The 22092-nt window shown below is 43.3% G+C and overlaps 1 protein-coding gene across 14 annotated transcripts in view; it reads left to right on the plus strand.

The window, feature by feature from the left end:
* ATP8A (ATPase phospholipid transporting 8A1) overlaps positions 1 to 22092 on the plus strand; it is a 108727-nt gene that overhangs the window by 54265 nt on the left and 32370 nt on the right. For all 14 annotated transcript variants that reach the window (XM_077662312.1, XM_077662319.1, XM_077662324.1 and 11 more), the window contains 15 exons: positions 2973 to 3081; positions 5981 to 6080; positions 8332 to 8430; positions 9308 to 9353; positions 11102 to 11216; positions 11668 to 11737; positions 11821 to 11948; positions 14176 to 14255; positions 14359 to 14399; positions 14488 to 14544; positions 14960 to 15068; positions 16895 to 17025; positions 19078 to 19244; positions 21322 to 21379; positions 21882 to 21993. In XM_077662312.1, coding sequence (XP_077518438.1) covers positions 2973 to 3081; positions 5981 to 6080; positions 8332 to 8430; positions 9308 to 9353; positions 11102 to 11216; positions 11668 to 11737; positions 11821 to 11948; positions 14176 to 14255; positions 14359 to 14399; positions 14488 to 14544; positions 14960 to 15068; positions 16895 to 17025; positions 19078 to 19244; positions 21322 to 21379; positions 21882 to 21993 — 1422 coding nt within the window. The remainder of the gene's footprint in view (positions 1 to 2972; positions 3082 to 5980; positions 6081 to 8331; positions 8431 to 9307; positions 9354 to 11101; positions 11217 to 11667; positions 11738 to 11820; positions 11949 to 14175; positions 14256 to 14358; positions 14400 to 14487; positions 14545 to 14959; positions 15069 to 16894; positions 17026 to 19077; positions 19245 to 21321; positions 21380 to 21881; positions 21994 to 22092) is intronic.

Raw genomic sequence — 22092 nt, forward strand, 5'->3', positions numbered from 1 at the left:
TATCGCACGATGCATGTTATTTATGGCCTAGATTGATGTTGTGCTTCCCCACGATTTTCTATTGGGGCCGGGGCAGCTGTGCTTGGGAGTCTGCTGTGTGTCAAGCATGTCTTGTCCTGCGTTGTATTTGGTGCGGTGGTGCTGCAGTGGAATTTCTGATTACATTTCTTCTTTCTCTGATGTTTAGAGCTGTAAACAAGAATTTTTGTGGTTTGTTTGTTTGTTGAAAAATTTGTTTCATTTTTATCCAATGTTCTTTTTTATCCACACAACATTGGTGAGAAGACCATGAGCTCTAGTTTTGACTTTAGAGAAAACCAAAAAATGCAGCGTTGGAGATAAATCATTAAAAAGCTTAAAATATGTGAAACTCAGTTTCACAATCCAATCTCTATCCTGACCTCTAATGGTTAACTTTTTTTATTTCCTTTTTTTTTTGTTGCAGAGTGCAGTGAGCATGCATGAGCAAAACTAACATTGCATGAGTGCTTTTGACTGTGTGTGTGGTTCCCTTTGTGATAGTTTTATCAATTTGTTTTAAAACCAGAAAATGCTTGAGGTATTGTAAGCCCTGAATGGTTTATTTCAAGGCATGCAGTCATACTTTCAAAATTATGAATTTGGCACAAACTTGCGCTACCCATTGGCCATCAATCCTTGCATCAGAGTGTAGTATGCATTCACTCGCCATTTTCGCCATGTTACCAAACCAGCTTGGCATTTTGGATGTTGGAGACTGTGCGGTTGCTATTGAAAGGAGCTACATGGACTGTTGCTGTTATCAGACAGAGTTACTATCCTGACTGCTGATAATTCTCAGAACCCTTTACATCATGCTGTACTTTTTTACCGCCATATATTTATATCTTTAAAGGACTGTATATAGTAATTGTATCCTCTCAGTACTTTCCTGTTGGGCCGAAACTTGAATATTGAAAGGGCTTGAAAATTAAATCAAGGACAGCGCAGTGAGCACCTGAATGGAAAATGACATAGGTAATGTTAAGAGACAAGAACAGAGCAGAGCAGGTGAGGAAATATACTTGAGTTAATGATACCCTAGCTGAAATCATGAAGAGGAAACAGACTTGGGACTTGTATTGTTGAGAACAGACACCTGATGCTCTGTTAGGGTAACAGAATGAATTCCAAGAGACAGAAAACATAGCCAAAGGTGGCAGAGGCACAGACAGGGAGATGAAGTAGAGTTGGTTTTTTGGAATAGGGTGTCCATGGCTCGTGCAGGATAGGGCTAATTTCATATTAATGGAAGAAACTTTTGTCGTGCAGTGGGAGCAGCAGGCTCGGTGATTATAATGATGACGATATTTTTTTCCTTGGCTGTGGCTGACAGCACAGTCCATCTGAGTGTGTTAAGGTGCTTCGCTGCCGCTTGGTTACTTGTGCTTTTGGCGAGGTGATTAGCATAGTGTTGCCACCACATGTGGAGAGTTTGATTAGGTCCCCATCATTGGTTTGCTCATTGGCTGGTTTCCTCATCTTCTACTTCTGGTTGATCTAGAAAGCAGAAAAGAATCCTAGCTCCTTGCATGAGCATTACGATTCTCGTATGCTTGACCTGATTGCAGTGTTGTTCAGTTTTTTAATTTATTGTTACTGTTGGTAGCCACTTACCAACTATTTAAAGATCTTGCGGCCTGTTTGGTGCATTTTTTTGCAGTAGCAAGCAACATGTTCATAACATGAAGGAGTTTGTCATTAATCAAACCCAGTCATAACAAAAATTACAACCAACCCAGTCACTATGATCTTTATGCAGCTGCTAATGATGAAGTGCTCTGCTAGACGGAACGGAGTCAGAAGCATTGTGATATGTTCTTTTTAGTTTAATTTGAAAGCAAAGAGAATATCAATGCACTTTGAGAGTAGGAGTCCCCTTAAAGTTCTTTCTTGCTGTATAGATGATGTATTCTACAGCTTCAGTTTGAACATAAAGTCGTGTGCATTGGCATTGTCTACCGCAATGTATTGTTAGGCTATCTCTTGTCCTCTGCAGCGGATTAAATAGGATTGCAGTTTTGTGTAATTCAAGAATTTGCGAAAATATGCGCGTGGTACTCGATGTAAACATGTGGATAACGTAGAGCTGGGGGAGTGTTATGCAACCGAGAATGTTTATTACTTTCTATTTTATACCAATTTTAGAGCATGCACCCGAAAAAAGTAAGCATTTCTTTTTAACTACTATGTTCAGCGTCATTGAATATCGTAACATTGTGCTCTCATATTACAGACTGTGACTCAGGGCTTCTTTTTCCTCCACTGTAGTGCAAGTGTATTACACTATACACACACCGCAGAAGTGATGTGCATCATATGTGTTAATTTTGGCACATTATTGCTACTTCTGACATGACAGTTTTATTTCATTCATTGTGTAAGTGCAGCATTGTTCTGTTGCTAATGAGTGTCCAGCTGTTTTGTACGAATCTTGTATGATGCATGAGATTTGTGAAAGCCACATTAGCTCATAGCAGTCGTAATGTTTGAGCATTAATTCGAACTGAGTAGTGTGCTGCATGTATGCATGACTGATTATTACAGAATGGCCTGTAAAAAGAGGTTGGCAGGCTGCCATAGCCCGTGTTGGTTATTGTCTGGCTGGAATTTTAGTTTCAGTTTATGGGGAATACATTTTAACGCATTGTAGTGGAATATATTTTCAAATACAAAACTATGGTGCCATTCTTGTGCTGCTTCTTTTCAGATGCTGCTTCTGCAGAACCAAGGCTTCTGTGGACACCTTTATAACAGCTCGCTTCTTTACATTTGTGCATTTATTATTCGCATTCGTATGTGATGTCGCACACTTTTCTGAAAACAGCTTAAGCTCTGTTTGCATACAGTCAGAGTGGAGGTGCAAAGTTTGTGCTGCGATTTTTGTAGGCTGTGATGTGCACAAAATTCAGAGCGGCTCTCTTTCTTTTTTCTTTTTGCTCGGCGCACTACAGAAGAGGATGACAAGACGTCGGGAGCAAGTGAGCACCATGAGACGGGCGAGCATCGCACAATACATCTCAATAGCCCACAAAAGCACAAGTTCTGCTCTAATGGCATCTCGTGAGTTTCTGAACCACCAGCGTTTTTGCATCTGTTCCCTCTGATTGAGGAAGCCTAACGAGATCAGTCATGTGAAACGTTTTTATAATTTCAGTTAGTCATTGACTTGTCAGGCCGCCGTAGTAGCTCAGTGGTTATGGTACTTGGCTGCTGACCCGAAAGATGCAGGTTCGATCCCAGCCATGGCGATCGCATTTCGATGGGGGTGAAACGCTAGAGGCCCATGTGCCGTGCAATGTGAGTGCACATTGCAGAATCTCAGGTGGTCAAAATTTCCCGAGCCCTTCACTGCGGCATCCCTCATAGCGTGAGTCGCTTTGGAACGTTAAATCTCCATAAACCATAAACCATTGACTTGTCATATTGGGGCTAAAGTAACTTTATTTGTAACACAATCATGTTCGGTGGAAAGCCCACTAGTGAAGCCATTTTAGTCTTAAGCAGTAATGGCTTTACTGTGGTAAACTGCATTATTGTAAGGCTTAAATTCTTGGCCTCTTCTAATGAAGAGGTAAGTTTAATGGTAACTGGCAAAGGGTGACGAGAGTTTTTAAGAAACGGTGACAACACAAGCACTTACTTCCCACTTTAATGCAAGGAAAAAGAACACTGTCAAGCACTTTTACAACCGCTGAAGTCAGTCTTGACACCAGAGCACTTCTGCAGTAAAGGGACACTGAGGACAATTTGAACTTGGCCTGTATCGATAGATTAGCGCAATCTAATGACAGCAACACTACTTTTACTGAATGCAGAGCTTTTATAAGCTAGAAAAGGCCAAAAAATAAATTAGAGGTGGTGCCATCATCAGCCAATCTTGTGAGTTAACTGTTGTGTGCCGACACTGTTTTTTTTTTTTTGGGTGGGTGGGGGGGGCAGATCCCAGAGCCTAGGCAACACCACCATTAATTTCCAAACTGTGATCACAGTGTTGTTCTTTTTGGTGTAGGCATCACGAGTTTGAATTGAGTGATGGAAAATTTATTTAATGCAATTTTCTCAGCAATAAATTGTCTTTTGCTGCTGGACAAGCATCACCATACCTAGAAAGAGCCGCGGAATCAATTCCTACGAAAGACAAAACTTGTATGAAGCTTACTGCAGTGTCCCTTTAAAACACTTGGTAAACTTGGGTGCATCCTAGAGGAAAGCAGTTGTAACTTGCAGGTAGCAAGGAAAGCAACCTCTGCAGAGTGGTGTGAAACAAAACAATTTGAGTGAAGTAAAAAAATAGAAACGTAAAAATAAGAAGAAAATTTATAGTTAGAATTGCCTCATAGTAATATGGCTAAATAAACTTTTGAGAGCACTGCGGTGACCCCACACTGTGAAAGGCGAAAGCATGTGCGGCAGCAATGAATAAACGCCTCTTTTGTGTGCCTAGGTGCCTCTTTGTCACTCTTGCATCATCTTGTCACGTGACTTGGGTGTGACATCATTACTTTGTCATGTGACTTCAAAATTTTTGCATCATCTTGTCATGTGACTTTGGTATGACATCAGCACTTACCATCATCATCATCACTTCTATCATTGTTGTCACCCTAAATCTCATTTCCCTTAATTCATATTTGTTAATTGTCATTAATTATCTTAATCAGCATTAACTAATTATTGGCATGATATCATTAGTCTTCATCACAACATATTACACTGCTCATTAATTTTTAATTCAATTACATTACACTCACATTCAAGTTGTGACGTCATAGTGCAGACACATTTTGTTGACATGTTTTGTGGAAACGTTTTGTGGACATAATTTTGAGATTGAGCCATCTAATGCTTTCGCATTAATAAGGAGCTTTCTTGCCCTCCTCCTTTTTGCATTGTACTTTACAATCGCATTGACCCAACTTCTGGGTGAATTACAGTGAAGGACTCGTATAAAGAAGGTGTAATAAGTTTATGAGTGTGGAGCACGCAACAGTAGGGTAATCTCATTCTGGCTCAGTTTCTGTTTAGTAGTGCAGATATGCGTGTAGACAGTGTCTGAGCATCAGCTTGCTGCACGGTAGAGTGGTAACCTGTTCATCATGTGGAGCACGCGCCAGCCGTTTTGCTTGCATCAAACATGTGGCGTACAACTACTGTATTTACTCGTGTAATTTGTGCACATTTTTCTTTAAATTAAGGCTTGAAAAAAGGGGGCACACAAATTATGCGGAGATTTCTCGAACACGTCCTAAAAAAAAAACTCGACCAAGATCGTAACGTGCAATATATACTGCCTGTTGCCGCCGGTATGTCGATCCTCAAACTTGCACCCTTCGCTGGCCAAAGGTGGCTCGAAATGTATACGTAATGCATACCCCCTCCGAACCCGCCACATGTTGTGTAATTCCTCGCAGAATGGCATGACAGCGCGTGCACAGATCAAAGCAACAAATGCGCAGTGGTACAATTGCTAAGCCAACAGTCACAGGCAAATGGAGTTAAAAGGCGATAAAACAGCGCTCTTGTATGCGGACCAATTGACTAGCGGCAGACCGAACAGCATTGAAACCCCATGGTGAAGAGCATACAGTTCGGTAGTTTCTGCTTCGTGCGTGCACTGGACGTTACCGGAAGTTTGCTCTCACAACTGCTTATCCGGCGACTCGGCTGTGCCGATCTTCCCAAGCCTGCCTTGCGCGCACCCGCGTGCACACTGGTGATCTGACGCAGCAGAGAGCGCGAAATATGCGATTAAAATTTTTCTTTTCCTTCAAAAACCTGGGTAATAAATTAGGGGTGCACAAATTACATGGATAAGTACGGTAGTTTTGTTCTGATAGTTGTCTGTGCAAAACGACCAACACAGGTGCTGCTTGGTTTTCACGCTGGGAACTGCCTTGATATGGTATTGTAGTACTGTGTTAGCTGCATTTGGTGAGCTTTCTTTATTTTTCCCTTTCAGGACTGCGAAATACAACATCATCTCTTTTCTTCCCAAGTTCCTGTTTGAACAGTTTCGTCGATACGCCAATGTGTTCTTCCTCTTCATTGCACTGTTGCAGGTGAGCTACTCTCATGGCCTTTGCCATTGAGAGTTGCTTGTATTGAGCTTGTTTTTTTACCTGGCTTTTTTTGCTCGCAGTTTGTTAGATTTTTACAACGCAGATCATATTATTGAAGGATGTGAATTCCTGATGCTGTTGCATTAATCTGTTAATGCCAGAATTGTGAAACACACACACACACACACATGAAAAAAACAGTTTCCTCATTGTGCAAGCTAATGCACTCACATTGAACAGCACTCACGATTTGTGAAATTGTGTACTGAATTTTCAACATAGGGCACTCATTCCATTTTGTGCAAATGGAGCATGTTCCAAATGACAGGCCACGCGACTTTATTCTTGACGAAAAGTGCACTAAGAGTCGCTTTTGCTTAGACAGGCATCTATAGCATATCTGTAGTGACAGAAACCTATTCGCTGCTTACAGTCACTCACTCTCTGCCACACAGCGCCTATGTAACATTTTTTAGAGAAGTTTGTTCTAGTCTCTCGCACAAATTGTCTTCCATAATCACAAATCTCAAACTCTGACTGATAGTTGTTTCTGTCACTGGCTACCTCCTGCTTATCCCTTACTGCTAGTCTTTAACAATTCAGTCCTTCAAAGAGTGCATTTGCCATGTTATTCCTGAGTGTCGTTGTCACTGGGCAGCTGTTGCCACCCTATCTTTTAGTGAAATATGTGTTCTCTGCCTGTCGGACCCTGAGTAGCTTGCGATGTGCATTATCTGTCATCGAAAATCCAGGCCGCAATGGGATTTCAATCACTTTTTTTTTTCAGTGGACACAAAGTTGTACGAATGCCCTTCATCGCAAATTTGCAAAAAAAAAAACGAAAATCAGCAAAAGGCACCAGAAGCAAGCAGCGTTCAGATGCTGTGTGATCAAAAGCAACTTTTAATTCCACCGTTCCTATAAAAACACTAGAAATGATGAGTCATTGAACTCGCTCACAAGCTGTCAAATGTGTAAGCTCTTTACTCGCTTCACACAGCTGCCGTACATATCTGCCTCACTTTCTCCCCAGTTATCTTTCATCTAAAAATGGCTACACTACTGATTTCCTGCTTCGCAGCAGCACCATTAAAAAAAGCATTCCCATATGCTTTCCTGTGTTTTAGTGACTGCTGGCTTCTTGAACGCGAGTCCTCATTTCCTTACTTTTGTCTGCTCAACAGTGGCCCAGGCATATATATGTATTTGAAAACGACACCTGATCGAAACATTTTAGCACTAAGACTTAAACTGGAGCTTCCTTTGTAAATGATTATGTGAAGATAAAGGCGAAACACCTACCAACAAAGAAACTGCTTGATGTGTACAAGGCTTCCATGTGGGCGGCGAAATGTTGAGCAATTTATTTATTGGTTAGTGTTTTGTCTTCATCTTCATGTCCAGCCACCGCGGTGGCTGAGTGGTTATGGTGCTCGGCTGCTGGCCCAAAAGATGCGGGTTCGACCCCGGCCGCGGTGGTTGAATTTCGATGGAGGCGAAATTCTAGAGGCCCGTGTGCTGTGTGATGTCAGAGCACTTTTAAAGAACCCCAGGTGGTCAAAATTTCTGGAGCCCTTCACTACGGCGTCTCTCATAGCCTAAGTCGCTTTGGGACGTTAAATCCCCATAAACCAAACCAATCATTTTCATGTCCATTCCCGACCAGATGAGTTTCCGTCACAACCTCAATTTCATTAAACGAGTATGTATGCTGTGAATTCATGATACTGGGTGCTTAATTTCTTGGTGTCATACTGCCATTGCACTTTTACTTACAATCAGTATGAAGGTGTGCACTTTCAGCAGAGAGCTGGATGCTGAAAATGCTGTCCTAGTAATGTGTGAGCACGGAGCTTTATGAGAATATTGTGACGGACTAGAAGATGACGAACTGTGCAGTGGCGGGGGCAGAAGTGCTCGCGTCAGGTCGCCACCCATTAAATCATGCTGTAACCACCTGTCACGTTTTCTATTCATCGGCTTGCTGCCACGTAACAATGTGACATGTGGTGCCACTCATACTGCACTGACTGTGGCATAATAAAGAAGTACGCCTTTTTCTTCCATTTCATTGTCGCATGCACTGTGCAGGTCTTGCAGCTTTTTTAGATGTTGTAATTGTTTCATCAAAGTGCATGTATCATTAAGGCATTCTAGGAGCTGTTTGCGTGGAGCTTTAAAGTGGTGTTTTTGATTAAGTGCACAAAATGCTGGACATTTATATATCTTTGTCAACCTCCTTTCCTTGCAGCAAATCCCAAATGTATCACCAACAGGTCGTTACACGACAGCGGTTCCCCTTGTCTTTATTCTTGTGGTCTCTGCACTCAAAGAAATCGTGGAGGATTTTGTGAGTTTGTTTTGCTTTTTCTCTTTGTAACCTATGGTCGATGCACGCTGTTTGTTTTTTTTTTTCTCTGAAGTATAGCATTGGTCAAAAATCTTCAGGCCACAAGGTTTGCTTTTCAACCATGTAGCAGCGTGCTGGCGGCACCCTTGGAAGTTCTAAATCTCTGTAGCGTGGGATGAACCCTCGTTGTCACCTTTCAAAACATTTTCGTCTTTGGTTGTGCTGCAAATCTTGCACTACGCAGCTCAGAAGCAAATTGTGTAGCCTGAAGACTTTTCATCAAGAGTGTACAGGGTTGCTCAGTATGAAAGAGAGCACGCGACTACCGTGCTTCGCGAAGCGCTGCTTTCGAGAGCCAGCAAGAAAGAGCTGCACCAGGTGCATGCACTGAAAGAGGAGCCGACCATGTGTACTGTGCATGTGACTTTGCTGCCAATTCTCTCCAGCTGTCAGTGGCAGCGCTTCGCGAAGTGCAGCGGCCACGCGCTCGTGTATTCCTTTTCATATTGAGTGGCCTTGTATATATGTGGGGCTATGTAATTTGCTGCCAGCGTATCTTGAGGTACCAGTGCAGACCAATATTTTGATGTTCCAATGCAGCCTGATGTGCTTCTAATGCTGGAAAGTTCTTCCTGCCCATCTGGACTGTTTGTGTGTGTGCTTTGTGTTCACCTAGTGGTAGTCGCCTGATGGATTTAATAAAAGTGACAGTGCAGCATCAAAGAAAAAGTATTTTCTTTGTGAAAAATCTTTTTATTGTGAAAAGGTTTGAAGCGTATGAATTAAGCTTGCATCTTTTCTTTCCTTCCACTTGTTTGTGACCTTCTCTTTAGTTTTCAGGTGTTTGCCTAATTATTATTTTTTTTTCTGGTTTCAGAAACGGCACCTAGCAGATGATGCGATCAACAATAGTATAGTACTAGGTAAGCAGGAAAGCTTATCTGTTGCATGAATGTAGAAGGCTGTTGCATGAATGTAGAAGGCTTCCTATTTTTTTGCTCACTTGTGTAAAGCTGTACTCCTTCTTGTTGCTGCATTTAAAGTGTTTGATTGAATACAGCACACCATGCAACTTTTCATGAAAACATTTTCAGCTGAGAACTTGGATTCATTAACCAGTGTATTTTGTAAAATTCTAAAAGCTTTCAGCCTTGACATGTACGGTATTTTTCAGTTTATAACTTGTTTTTTTTTTTATGGATTTTTTCTTGATGCATCTTATGCAACAATGCTACCTGTATATAGCAAAGTATGACAATTGATGTGTGAAAAGGGGAAAAGTAAAGAGTGATCCGTGTTCTGCTACTGTGATCCATTTCCACAAGGACCGAGCTGTGCCTGCGCAGTGACAGGTGTGTGCTCGTCATGGCCACCTGCACATGCGCAGATAGCTGACCATGACAGCAGATCGTAGTAGTGGATCACGCTTTGCTGTAACTGTATTTTAAAATTCAATCTTACATATAGAATCCTTGCCACAACCGGGCTGAATGTGGCAGCAGCGTGAAGCATGCTGTGCTACCGCATTGGCCATATCCAGTCCATTTGGCGTAGCCATATTTTTGAAAGTTCTGATTTTGGCGTCGCTTTTCTCGCTGAAAATGATGCTGCCTCTGAGGCTAAGAAGCTCAGATGCGAAATTCAAGTTGCGTGCCATTAAATACGTGGTGGAGAGTGGGAACCAGGCAGCAGGGAGGCAGTTCGACGTGATCAAAAAATTTAACAGGGACTGGCGTAAATCTGCAACAGTGCTCTGGTTGCTGAACGCAACAAAAAAAGACAGACCATGGGAAGAAGGCATGCTGGTCAGAGCTCGAGAATCGCCTGTGCGCGGCAGTTGCGCGGTGAGTTGTAGACTGGAAAATACTGTATCACATGGAAACGCACATGAAAGAATATGTGACAGTTTGGAAACTCTGTTGCATGCAAACCAGCATGTATAACTTCGGAGCATCTGCGAGCAGTTGCGTGTTTTATACAGTTTTGATCTCAGATCACAAAGCCTTAGCATAGATACAGGTGCAGACATAAGTAAATAGAGCATGCTATTGCATTGTAAATACAATCACGCCATTCCTATTAGAAATAGAGAAACATTGTTTGTCGATCAGAAAACACACTAGCGTCCACTACTAGCATGCATATACCACAGTTGCCAGTTTCAGTTAGCAATTGGAAATAGAGAAACATTGTTTGCCCATGCGAAATCATACTAGCGTCCTCCACTACTAGCATGCACATACCACAGTTGCCAGTTTCAGTTAAGAAATGCGGGAAAAATGTTAGAAGTCAATAGCACACTCCATTTACTTTTGTCTGCACCTGTACTTTAGTTGAGTGCTGGGGCATGATGTGAGCTTGCATGTTTTGTATCGTCATTTTGGGCACATGGTCATCAAGTGCAGTATTTGTAGCATGTAGGGAGAACAATGGAAAACTCAGAGCAAAAAAATATAGGACATGGCTCAAGCATGGGCAGGAAGCTCCCCATGACATGAAAAGTTGACATGGTGACATGAAAAGTTGATTTTCTAAACTAAAAAAACACTGTATTTGTCAATAAGCAGAACTGTTTTCTCAGGGAACAGTGAAAGGATGATGACGGTGGTTATACTCATTGCACTTCAGAATCTTGCGTTGTCCAGGCCGTAACTGTGCTCTGATTTTTCAGCTCTTCGGGATGGGGAATGGAAAGGAATCAGGTGGACCCAGGTCGTGGTGGGTGACTTTCTGAAAATCACCAGCGGGCAGTTTTTTCCAGCTGACTTGGTCCTTTTGTCTTCAAGGTATGGCCATTTCAGACTGCTCTTCATTGTTAAGTAATCCTGTGTTGAGTGGTGAAAAAGGCTCATTTTGATAGCTTATGTATTAGGAAAGTGATGTTTGTGCCTTGTTGGGAGACGGGAGTCCTCTGTTGGGTGCAGTGCAAGAGCACCAACGCCATTGTGGCATTACAATCCTCCCAGTGCAATGAAGCGTTAAGCAAAGGATAGCTGATACAAGACAGTTCCCACACTACAGAACTTTTCAGATATTAGCGAATTTTGTTAACAAATATACATGTTCTGCAAGTTCTGTTGAAGCATTAAAGAAGGCTGCCTTGATTGAGACCACAACGCTGTTGTGATGACCCCTGAAATGGAAATATCTAATAGGAACCTGTGTACAATGCGGCGTTTGTGTTTGTCTTAGTTGTGCCAATAATGTGATGACACCCCCGATTTGCTCCTTGCTCAGCGAGCCGCAAGGAATGTGCTACATTGAAACTGCGAACCTTGACGGTGAAACAAACCTCAAGATAAGGCAGGTAAGAAGGAGCGGAAGTGATCTGCAGGGACAGTGACAGCCGACTTGGGCCACTTACTTTTGCTCCTCTTTTATTTACCTTAGGGTCTGACTCAGACAGCAGGGCTGCTTACAACCAAAAGTCTTGTTGAACTGCAAGGCTATGTTGAGTGTGAATTGCCGAATCGTCACCTGTATGAATTCACAGGCAACATCCATATCAACAACCCCAAGTGAGTGTGGACTCCAAAGTTGCCTGATAAGGCTTGTGTGCCGGCTGGTGCATGCACACACGTGAACTGTGTTGCAGTGCTGCTGCTTCCTTGGCTGCTTCACAAATGCAGCTATGGCCGCCGCCTTGCAGGATGTCTGTGGAGTGCAAGTCGGTATATGTAATTATTTGAGGCTTCGCGCAAAAAGCAAGGTTGTTTGCATTGTTGTTAGGGATTTTATTTCTATGTGCAGAGCTCCATTGCAGTTAGAGGGTTTCAGAACGTTATTTAAAAAAAAAACGGCCGTGGCTTAGCTTGGTTAAGCCTGGTGATTGCGAAGCGGGCAAACTCATAATTTCTTCCTTTGCTTCTGCTGTTTCCACAGAGGAGGTTGCACGTTGTCGCCGAGCTGCATACTGGGCACGCCGCTTAGAAAGTCGTTCTTCTTCCGTCTCCGTAGCTCGCTGATGCTTCCTCTTTGCATTCTGCCGAGCTGCCTTGTTCGTAGGCACCATCGTAACATCTGGCTGTATGACTGTCTTGGCGAGAGGAGCGGAGCTGTTTTATACAGCTGGTGTGACGTCACTCTGACCGTAGCGCCCCTGGTGAGAGGAGCGGGAGTTAGGCCGCCGTTGGTGGCTACCGCCTCGCCTCGCGACGGCGTGAGATGGGGCCCCGTTTTTACACAGCTGGTGTGACGTCACTCTAGGTCACGTGGTGTGACGTCACGCAGCGAGGTCACGCTAAAGGTCAATGGTACCTACCACCGCCTCGCCACGGAACGGGCTGAAGTGCGACCTAAAGTGGTATTGCTTCGCAATAATATTGAAATTAAGCACACGTGGCATGCAAAGCATATGGCCATGTGAGTGTTGACTGAATGCTGGGGCTTCACGTGCGGTGGCAAACTTGCTCATTTGAAAAAGCTGAACCCACTTATTTACGACTGTGCTCGCCACCTCTTTGGGAAATGTTATAGTACTTACTGCTGTGATGCACATTACTTGGGGGCATTGACTTTTGTTGAGCACTGTGGTAAGGTGTACATTGCTGATGAGTGCCAAGGAACGCCAGCTGCAGAAGGCAGATTTTTTTTCCACTCCTGCCGAATTTAGAGACTGCATCATATTATCATCTTTCTATAAGAAACCGCACCACGGTGGCTCAGTATTCAGGGCGTTCGGCTAGTGATCCAGAGGACCCAGGTTCAGTTCCGGCCACGGTGGCCACGTTTCTATGCAGTTGAAATGCAAAAGGTATCTTAGTGCTGTTTGATGTCAGTGTGCGTTAAGGAACCCCAAGAGGTCTAAATTAATCCAGAGCCTTCCACTAAGGTGTCCCTCATAGCCCATGTGTAATTCAGCTCATAGCCCATCGTAACTTAATTTCTGCTAAGATGAGAACAGCCTGAGATAACCAATAGTTTTACCTTGACATGTACAATAATCATTAATATTGGAATGTGTACATATATTTGGTGGCAACTTGACAGTCACACATGTTGAAGTAAAGACAAGGATTCTACCAATCTATTCACAGCTTAAAGATATGACAGTGTGATCAGGTGTCATGCTTTGGCATTATTGCCAAGCAAACAGCTGATCTCCAGTTTTCCTGCAGTCACTGCTTTTGGCACCAGCCACTTAATGTGAAACACGGTTTCTAATCACTTTGCTTTACATCTTAAGTCTGCTGCAGTTTTTTTGATGCCTGCTCTCTGCAAGGATAAAGGCATCTACTTTGTGTTTCAAAACTTGAACGTTTGTCAGTTCATTATTTTGTTCTCAAAACAGAGCTGTCAAAATTGCCGTAACATTCTGTTTATTGTGTGTGATAAGGTAGGGAATCATCGATGACCTCAATAGCCGCATGTTGTGCACTTGGCAAGGTTACTACAATGTGCATGCACCCAGTTGTCCACATCGGCCATACTTGAACTGTGGCACCTGGAGTCACTAGAAGATGGTAGTGTGTCTGAAATTCTTCGAGGTGCTGAGAGAGTGATGCTGCTACCTTGATTTAAACAGACATGCTCCTATTATTGGTGCTTCTGTGTGCTGCCGATAGCAAGAATTGAGACTGATGAGAAAGATGCTTGGGTTGCTCAGACTACTTGTTTTAGGTTGTTGTCATGTTTTTTTTTGTGATTTTGTTGCGATGAAAACTAATGCCTGAGAATAGCTGGATCAAGGTAGACAGTGTGGTAGTGTGCCAAGTGTTGATGACTGCATTTCTGTGTCTTCTTAAGGCCTGCCAAAACAGTCCCCCTAAGCCCTGATCAGATCCTCCTTCGCGGTGCCATGTTGAAGAACACAACGTGGGCATTTGGTGAGTGTTCCTGGCTGGTGCAGTGTAACCACAATTGCTTCATCCCTGCGCTCAATACAGCAGCGACTGCAGCATTATTTTACTTTTTCTTCTTTTATCACAGGTGTAGTCATCTACACGGGCCACGAAACGAAGCTTATGATGGTCAGTGTGTATCTTGGGACAATAAGCATGCTTTATAAAAATTTGGGGCAACCGGATGCAATGTCTTTCTTGTGATCCTTCTGTGCAGAACTCTACCGCTGCCCCGTTGAAACGGTCTACTGTTGATAAAGTCACCAACACCCAGGTGTGTGTGCTATTAGTGTAAGAATAGGGGAGCACTCTTAATAGTGATGGCAGGACCATGTGTATTCCTGTCTTGCATTGTTCTAGAACCAGTTCTCATATACTTAAGTTTACTTGTTTGGCAAGCTTCAAGATTTTTACTGAACTCTTCTTTGTGTTAGCAAGAATGCAAGCTACAATTCTGTAAAGTTCAATGTTGTCATTGTGTTTAGTGATTGGTTTCAAGCTATGCTTGCATTTTTATCACCAAACAAAAAAGAAGAAAGACTATAATTTTTATTAATCATACTGAGCTGAAGTAAACCCAATCACAGCTTAATATCACTAGTTTTGATCTCACAGCACACACACACGTCTCTTGTTAGCTGCTTCCCATAAGCATGCAGCTGTGAGCATGTTTTGTTGCTGTTTTGCAGATCATCATGTTGTTTCTGCTGCTTATTGTCCTGGCTCTGATCAGCTCTGTGGCAAGCGAGATTTGGACTGGAAAGCACGCTGCCACTGACTGGTACTTGGGCTTGGATGGTACGTGTGCCACCATGCTGAATTTTTTACTTCTTTAATGCCACAGTGAACAAATGCATCAGCATGATAAACTGAGCTGTGATGGCAGTCATTCAGTATTAGAGTGCCCAGACAGCACTGGTGTGTATGAAGTGAAAGGTGCTTGCTTATTTGTAAGACTTAGTATAGCTGACTTATTTTTTGACATCTTTTGCATATCTTGCATGCAAGTTGAGTCTTCTGATTAGCATTTAACAGATACGAAACTGGGCTAGTCGGTGGTTATTAGCTGCACCAAGCAGTGCTAAAAGAAGGAACACAAAAAGACAGTTAATAGTCAGTGCCTGGTTTGCCTGCATAGCTGATCATTTACAGGCTATGCTTACCTGTTCATGTTTCAAACGTAGGACTGTTAAGATTAACAACATTTTGGCTTCGTAAGTGCTCATTTCAGTCATCGTGCAAATGTATACAGTGTCATGCAAACATGCTCAGATGACAGGAGTGAACAACAATAATAAGAGACAACAGTGAACAGTGGCTGTACTTTCATTCTGACATGTTTTGGAACAAATATGGAGAAGACTACCAAAATGAAATGCAAGGAAGGAAATCTGTCATTGTGCAAACTGTACATATATTGTGTCCCAACTAGCCCAGCTTGGTATATACTTAATGCCTTACAACTCATGGATCTAGCACGCTGCTAGTCTGTCAGTCTCATTTAAGCGTGATGTATTTGCACCTTCAGATTTGTATGCTGACATGTTTTGCTCACCCTTTGTTGCTAGGAGCCTGTAAGTAAATGTCACAGCATGCTCTTTATAGGCATTTCATTTCGGATTTCTGGGTTTAAATTGTGTATCTGAAGCCAACCTGCCATGGTGGCTTAGTGTCTATAACATTCGGTTGCTGAGCCCAGGGACACGAGGATCGAATCCCAGCTTCAGCGGCTGTATTTGGATGGAGGTGAAATGCAAAGACATTCATGTACTGTGCGATGTTAGTGCATGCTAAAGATCCCCCAAGTGGTCTAAATTAACATGGATCCCACCAGTATGGCGTCTGATAAGCCCACGTGTAGCCTTGGGTCTTTACAACCCATGTAGTGTATCTGTAGATATGTTTGTATTTTTTTTTTAATTTGATAATGCTGTTGGGGTCATTCTTATGTGAAGATTGATATGTTAGCTAACCCATTCCTTGCAGTATATAACACAAGTGAAAAGTGTTGTTGGGCAGCACTCATTCAAAAGCGTTAGGGTCACATGAATGGACTAATTTAATTTGCCCAAGGTCAAGTTTAGGCTATTGTTGGTACTTCAATGTCTATGGCCAAAAGTTAACATTAGCATCGTTAACAACTTAGTCCTAACAACTTAGTCCGTTAAGGCATGTTCATCATTATTTTTTTGATGGAAAAAAACCTGGCATACAGGAATTGCAAGGATTGAGTTTAAAGAAAACAAAATCCTGCTTGGGGAGACAGTAATACAAGCAACTTCCATCACTCTGCGGCCTCCCAAAGGGTGTTTAATATTGCGTGCTGTCATGTGTATACCTTTGCAAAGCAACAGTACTGGCATAGGTTGTCTGCATGGAAAATTCACTTTAGTTGCAGTGAAGCCTCTGATATTGAAAATTTGGCACAAAGTAATGTATGCATCTTCAGCTGTTTGTCTAAAGGCTAAAGAAAATATCCAGAAGCAATTATGCAATGAGCACTTCTGTCTTTAAATGGATTGCAGTCTGGATATTGCATATTGCATTGTCATCTGACAAGTGCTGCATTAAGTGCCAAGTTGATTGTGCCTCTCCATCCTGCATGCTCCTACCTTTGCTTGCAGACTTGAGCAGCAACAGCAACTTTGGCTACAACTTCTTGACCTTCATCATTCTGTACAACAACCTTATCCCCATCAGCCTGCAGGTGACTCTGGAAATGGTGCGATTCATACAGGCCAGCTTCATCAACATGGTACGCTCACCTCTGACTGGCAACCTAAGAGCACTTGTGTTTTTCCTAGAAGGAAAAGGGCACTTAGAGCAGCACACAATTTTTATTTCAGGCTGAGGATAAATCAATGTTGTAATTTTGTCGTAAAATGTGGTATTTCAGCTGATGTGTTGTTATCAGTGCTGCTTTTTGTCAATGACTGTGTTGTATGCAGAAAAAAATTATGTGTGATTCTGATATTACTTGGCTTTAGACAGACTTGGAACATGCACTGCCTTTGGAAAAAGTAACCAGGCTGCCCCACTGCTTCTCATGCCATCAGGAGGCTTATTGTCATTCAGAGGAGGATGGCAATGGCATGGGTTCGTGCCATACACGTTATCCTTTCAGCCAGTGGGGGCTGGTGACTGCAACTGCACCACTCTGTCACCAGCCCACTTTTTCTGTGGTCACTGCAGCCTGGTTATTTTTTGGCAGTGGTGGTACATAGTTTATGCACCAAGTGGAAGCTTCGTTTTAAATACCCAGAAGTAGGTTGTTTTTCTGAGTATGCAAGGGAAGAGGGGCAATAATAGTTGGGTGCTGTACAGATAACAGTGGATTCATATTAGCTCTCGTTACTGACTATGGGTTAGTATTTTCTTCTAAATACCCATGGAAGCCGCATAGCAACGTAGCGCAGTCTGTAGGGGTGCCAAGTTTTATCCGGCAAAACTTGTGATAACTAATAAAAGGATATACGCTTAGTATGTGTTACACTGGTACACAGGAGGCCACAGTTGGAAATTGTAGAAAATGTGGTGGTCAAGTTCCCCCTGGTGTAGTACAGCAGGAAAAGTAGCCTCACTGTGCTGACAAAGCTGGTAGTAAGCAACTGTGCTGCATTACGTTTTCAAGAGAAATGTTATAATCAGAACAGCGTGCACTAAGACACGGACACGAAGGGAGACATGACACACACAGCGCTCGTGTGTGTCATGTCTCCCTTCGTGTCCGTGTCTTAGTGCGCGCTGTTCTGGTTATAATGAGTTACCAACTCGCCCAAGCATCTGTTTTAACAAGAGAAATGATCTTGCCTAAAAAATGTGGACGTTCTCTACAAGGACAAGTCTATGTTCAAGTATTATGGAATTGGATAGGCCACCTGGAGTGCAGGTGTGCTCAAGAAATCTAAACTCAATTTTTTTTTTATGCTGGAACCTCACTTGTGTAATTCCTTTGAGTAATACTACTTCCTGAATAATGGATAAAGAAGGCCAGTCCTAAGGCAGCAGGAGAAAGCACAAAACAGATGGAAAATTATACAGCGCACATGAACAGTGTGCCTTATAGACGTGTTAACTTGCCAGTAGATTCCTATTGCAACTATCTTCCACTTACTTAGACTTGATGCCAGTACTTCAGGAGGGAGAACAGTATACGTTGTTCATATACACAAGTTATCAAAAAGTTCGACCACTTGTATGATTGGTCATTTGTTTATTATCAGAAACCTCATCTTAGACATATGGGGCATAAAGCTTAGCCTTTGGTTTGTTAGAAAAGACTTGCAAGGATTTCATAGAAGTATGAAATGTTATTGACATTCTGCAGCACGAACTGGGCAACAGTAGGCCCTTAGCTTGGAGGAGAACATAATTGGGCAAGTACTTTATTCAGGCATTTGGCGCCTGAGGACGGGTGGCGTGTTGCTTGCATATGGTACCCAGGATCACTATGACTATACAAGAGCATGCTGCATGGTTTGCAGTGTACTACCTCTATGGCCCCACTTAGCTATGCAAGCTATGGATTTTTACATTTAAATCAAGGGAAACAAAACTGTCTACTAGACATGCTTTCAGAATCCAGCTTTATTTTGCACACTAAAGCATTTTCAGTGAGTGCATTATTGTTGCTTCATTAGTAAGATTGTCAGTAGTAGTGCAGCGCAAATGTGTTGTAATGCACTAAAATTTAATTTATGAATTTTTAATAGCACTTCATTCACTTGAGCATGTTAATTGTACCAACAACTGCCACTAAGGGGGGTTTGCTGTAGAAGTAGGGGTGCGCCTCTTGCTGTGTTGTCAGGATGCAGAAATGTACCACGAAGACACGGATACGCCTGCCATGGCAAGGACGTCCAACCTGAACGAGGAACTTGGCCAAGTAAAATACATATTCTCTGACAAAACTGGCACCTTGACCTGCAACATCATGGAATTCAAGCGTTGCAGCATTGCTGGCCGGATTTACGGGTAGGTACCATTAGTAGTCTTAGTCCGTCTTGCTGTCCGTCCATTGAACTGTATGCTGGATTGTTTGTACGGGTTAAAAAACAAAATCAATTGGCTTACATTTGACACAGCTACCCTGGGCTAGTTTCAACTGCCTCATGTTTTTTAATGTGACCTTAAATCTTGGTACATGGCTGTTTTTGCAGTCATATGTTTGCACAACACATGGAAAGAGCACCATAGCTAGTGAGCCACCATTGTAGGCTTTTGTGTGCTGAAGGTTCCTTGATGGTAGTGGATGAAAATTCACTTAAAAACAAAATAGGGAGGGCCATAGAGACATCCTAAAGCAAGGCAGCAAGCTAATGAGTACAAAGGTTTTGATTTAGGAGCTGAGTGAGAGGAGGTCTCAGAGCTGAACAGCTGGGAAGACTTTCCTGTAGTATATGATGGTAAGTTGACGTTTGCAGATATGGCATATGGCTAATAATGAAAAAGAGCTGCTAGGCCAGAAGCAGTGGTGGTAGGAGGAAGAGTACAGTGCAGTGACTTTTGGCTGCACTGTGCAGCATGCCACTCCGTACTTTGTTGCATGTGCAGGTGGCGTAAAGTGGGAAGGGAAAGATTCGCACTGGCATGTACTTGGCATCAAGAGGCTGTGAAAGAAAGTGAATTTTTTCATGGCCTCTATGCACGGCTTTAAATTGAAGCATGTGCTGTGTTTGGTCACAGAGGTTGATACATATTCAACCAGGCAGCATTTTACAGTTCCAGAGTGTGTACTTTGGTTGTGAGGAAACTCATTTTTTTTGTGGCTGCCATGCTCTGTAAACTTTGTTGCTTTCATCTCGGACCAATTGCATTGCTGTGCCATACCATTCCTGGTCACTTTTCACCTGTTTAGCAGAAGCTGTCTCAGGGCTCCTTGAGAGCATTTTAGTGGATGTGGTTATGTTCAGCTACTGTTGCAGAGATTGTATTAGAACCCTATTTGGATGCAAGGTTTAGCACTCTGTAGGCATTGTGGGGTTACCAGTAACGGATGTTAAGTGGCACCTCATCCACGTAACATGGGCTCGGGCCAGAGCAGGCTGAAAGCACAGCCAGCATTCTTCACTGCGTGCCTGTACGCTTGCTTTGAAGGAACGAAGGCGCAGTTATTTGAGAGCTCAAGTGTTTATTGCACAGTATGCTTCATTACAGAACACTGAACTAATCCCCAGGCCTCAGTGCAACACATAGCCCTACTGCAGCACCTGAAAGCAGGCCCAAGGTGCCGCGCGTGCAAAGCAAGGACCACACACGCATAATGGCACAGTGAAGGGCACTCGCGAGCCACACGGGCAACCAAAAAGTTACATCGTGCTCGACACGACAAGAGGGAGGATGGGGAATGCGCAGAGCACATCTTGATGACACAGGTCACCATTGGCAATGGCCCATCGCTCGTCGCCATCGGCAATGGCAGGCGGTGACTGAGATCAGCCCATCTCGACTCTGGGGCATCAGAAGCACTCAAGCGAGTGACAGGACTCCATTCGGGCCTGGACCCTAGTATACATACAAGGTAGTCACATTCAACCACCTGTGTTCTTGGTCCCTGGCAAAGGCCGGGGCACTGGGAGGCAGATTCGACACACCTCTCCGCTGCCCGAGTCTAACCATGTTAATCTCCTGCTTGTGACCTCTTGCCGAAACAATGCCCCAAGCGTCACCCAGAGTAACCAAAGGGGACGTGAGTTCGAATAGAAAGAACGGAAGGGAGGGCTGTCCTCGGAAGCGTTTCTCTTGGGAAGGAGGACAGGCAGTGTGGCTGCTCTCATTTCACTTGTGGAAACCCCATGCGGGGGGGGGGGGGGGGGGGGGGGGGGGGGTGGGGGGGGGGGGGGGGGGTTTCTAACAAGTAAGCAGCAGCAGCAGGCCTGCACCCAGGTCGCTCAAGAAGCACAGTTCCTATTGTTTATAGCGTCTTGGTCCAGAGATGGCAGTTATGTGTTTACATTGAAAGCCACTGGCAGCACATTTGTGTATCTGTGTAGCCACTGTAATGTTGGATCTTAAGGACATTGTTTCACAATATTGATTTTTTTTTTTTCAGGTCATTAGACGATGGCCTTGACCCCAAGGAGATTCACGATATCCTGAGAAAGAACACAGTGAGTGATGACATTTCGCAGTGCATGTGGAATTTGTGCAGCACTGTGTTGCTGTTGCAGTTGGCTACCCTGAAAAGGTGTCCTTATGAAATAGTGTCTATGTTGAATTGGATACAAGCTGCATTAGTAATTGATGCAGCCTCTTTTTGCATGCACAGTCGTGACATTATTGGACAAATTCCGTGACATTGCTAGCACAGGATAGTGTGATAATGTTTATTAAATAACACCTTCTTGGTTCTTGTTTTGTAATCCATTTCTTCAATGGCACCGTGTTTGATTCACCTGTCATGTCATGTGTGCATGTTCTGTGCAGTTGAGCACTGTGTGAATGTTTGTTTTGGTGCCTTGTTGGGCTGTTTCGATTAAGGGGCACTGCGACAGGACATGATGGATACCTGCAGCTTTAGTCATCCTGTGCACAGTTTACTCAAGATTAGCAGGTGCCTTTAAAATGCACATCTTTTATTCATATACATATATTTTTTTTATGCCTGTCCAGGCTGCTACACCATATGTACGGGAGTTCTTCACCTTGATGGCTGTTTGCCACACTGTGGTCCCTGAGATTGACACCGAAACACAGTTCATCAAGTACCAGGCTGCATCACCTGGTAATGCTTGTGTGACGCATGTGTTCGACTCAGTTTTGGGATGGAGCTTTCACTGCCTTTCCATCCAGCATCTTTGCACATTCTGATTAGCACTTTCCT

This window comes from Amblyomma americanum, chromosome 4 (assembly GCF_052857255.1).
Source record: "Amblyomma americanum isolate KBUSLIRL-KWMA chromosome 4, ASM5285725v1, whole genome shotgun sequence".
NCBI lineage: Eukaryota > Metazoa > Arthropoda > Arachnida > Ixodida > Ixodidae > Amblyomma > Amblyomma americanum.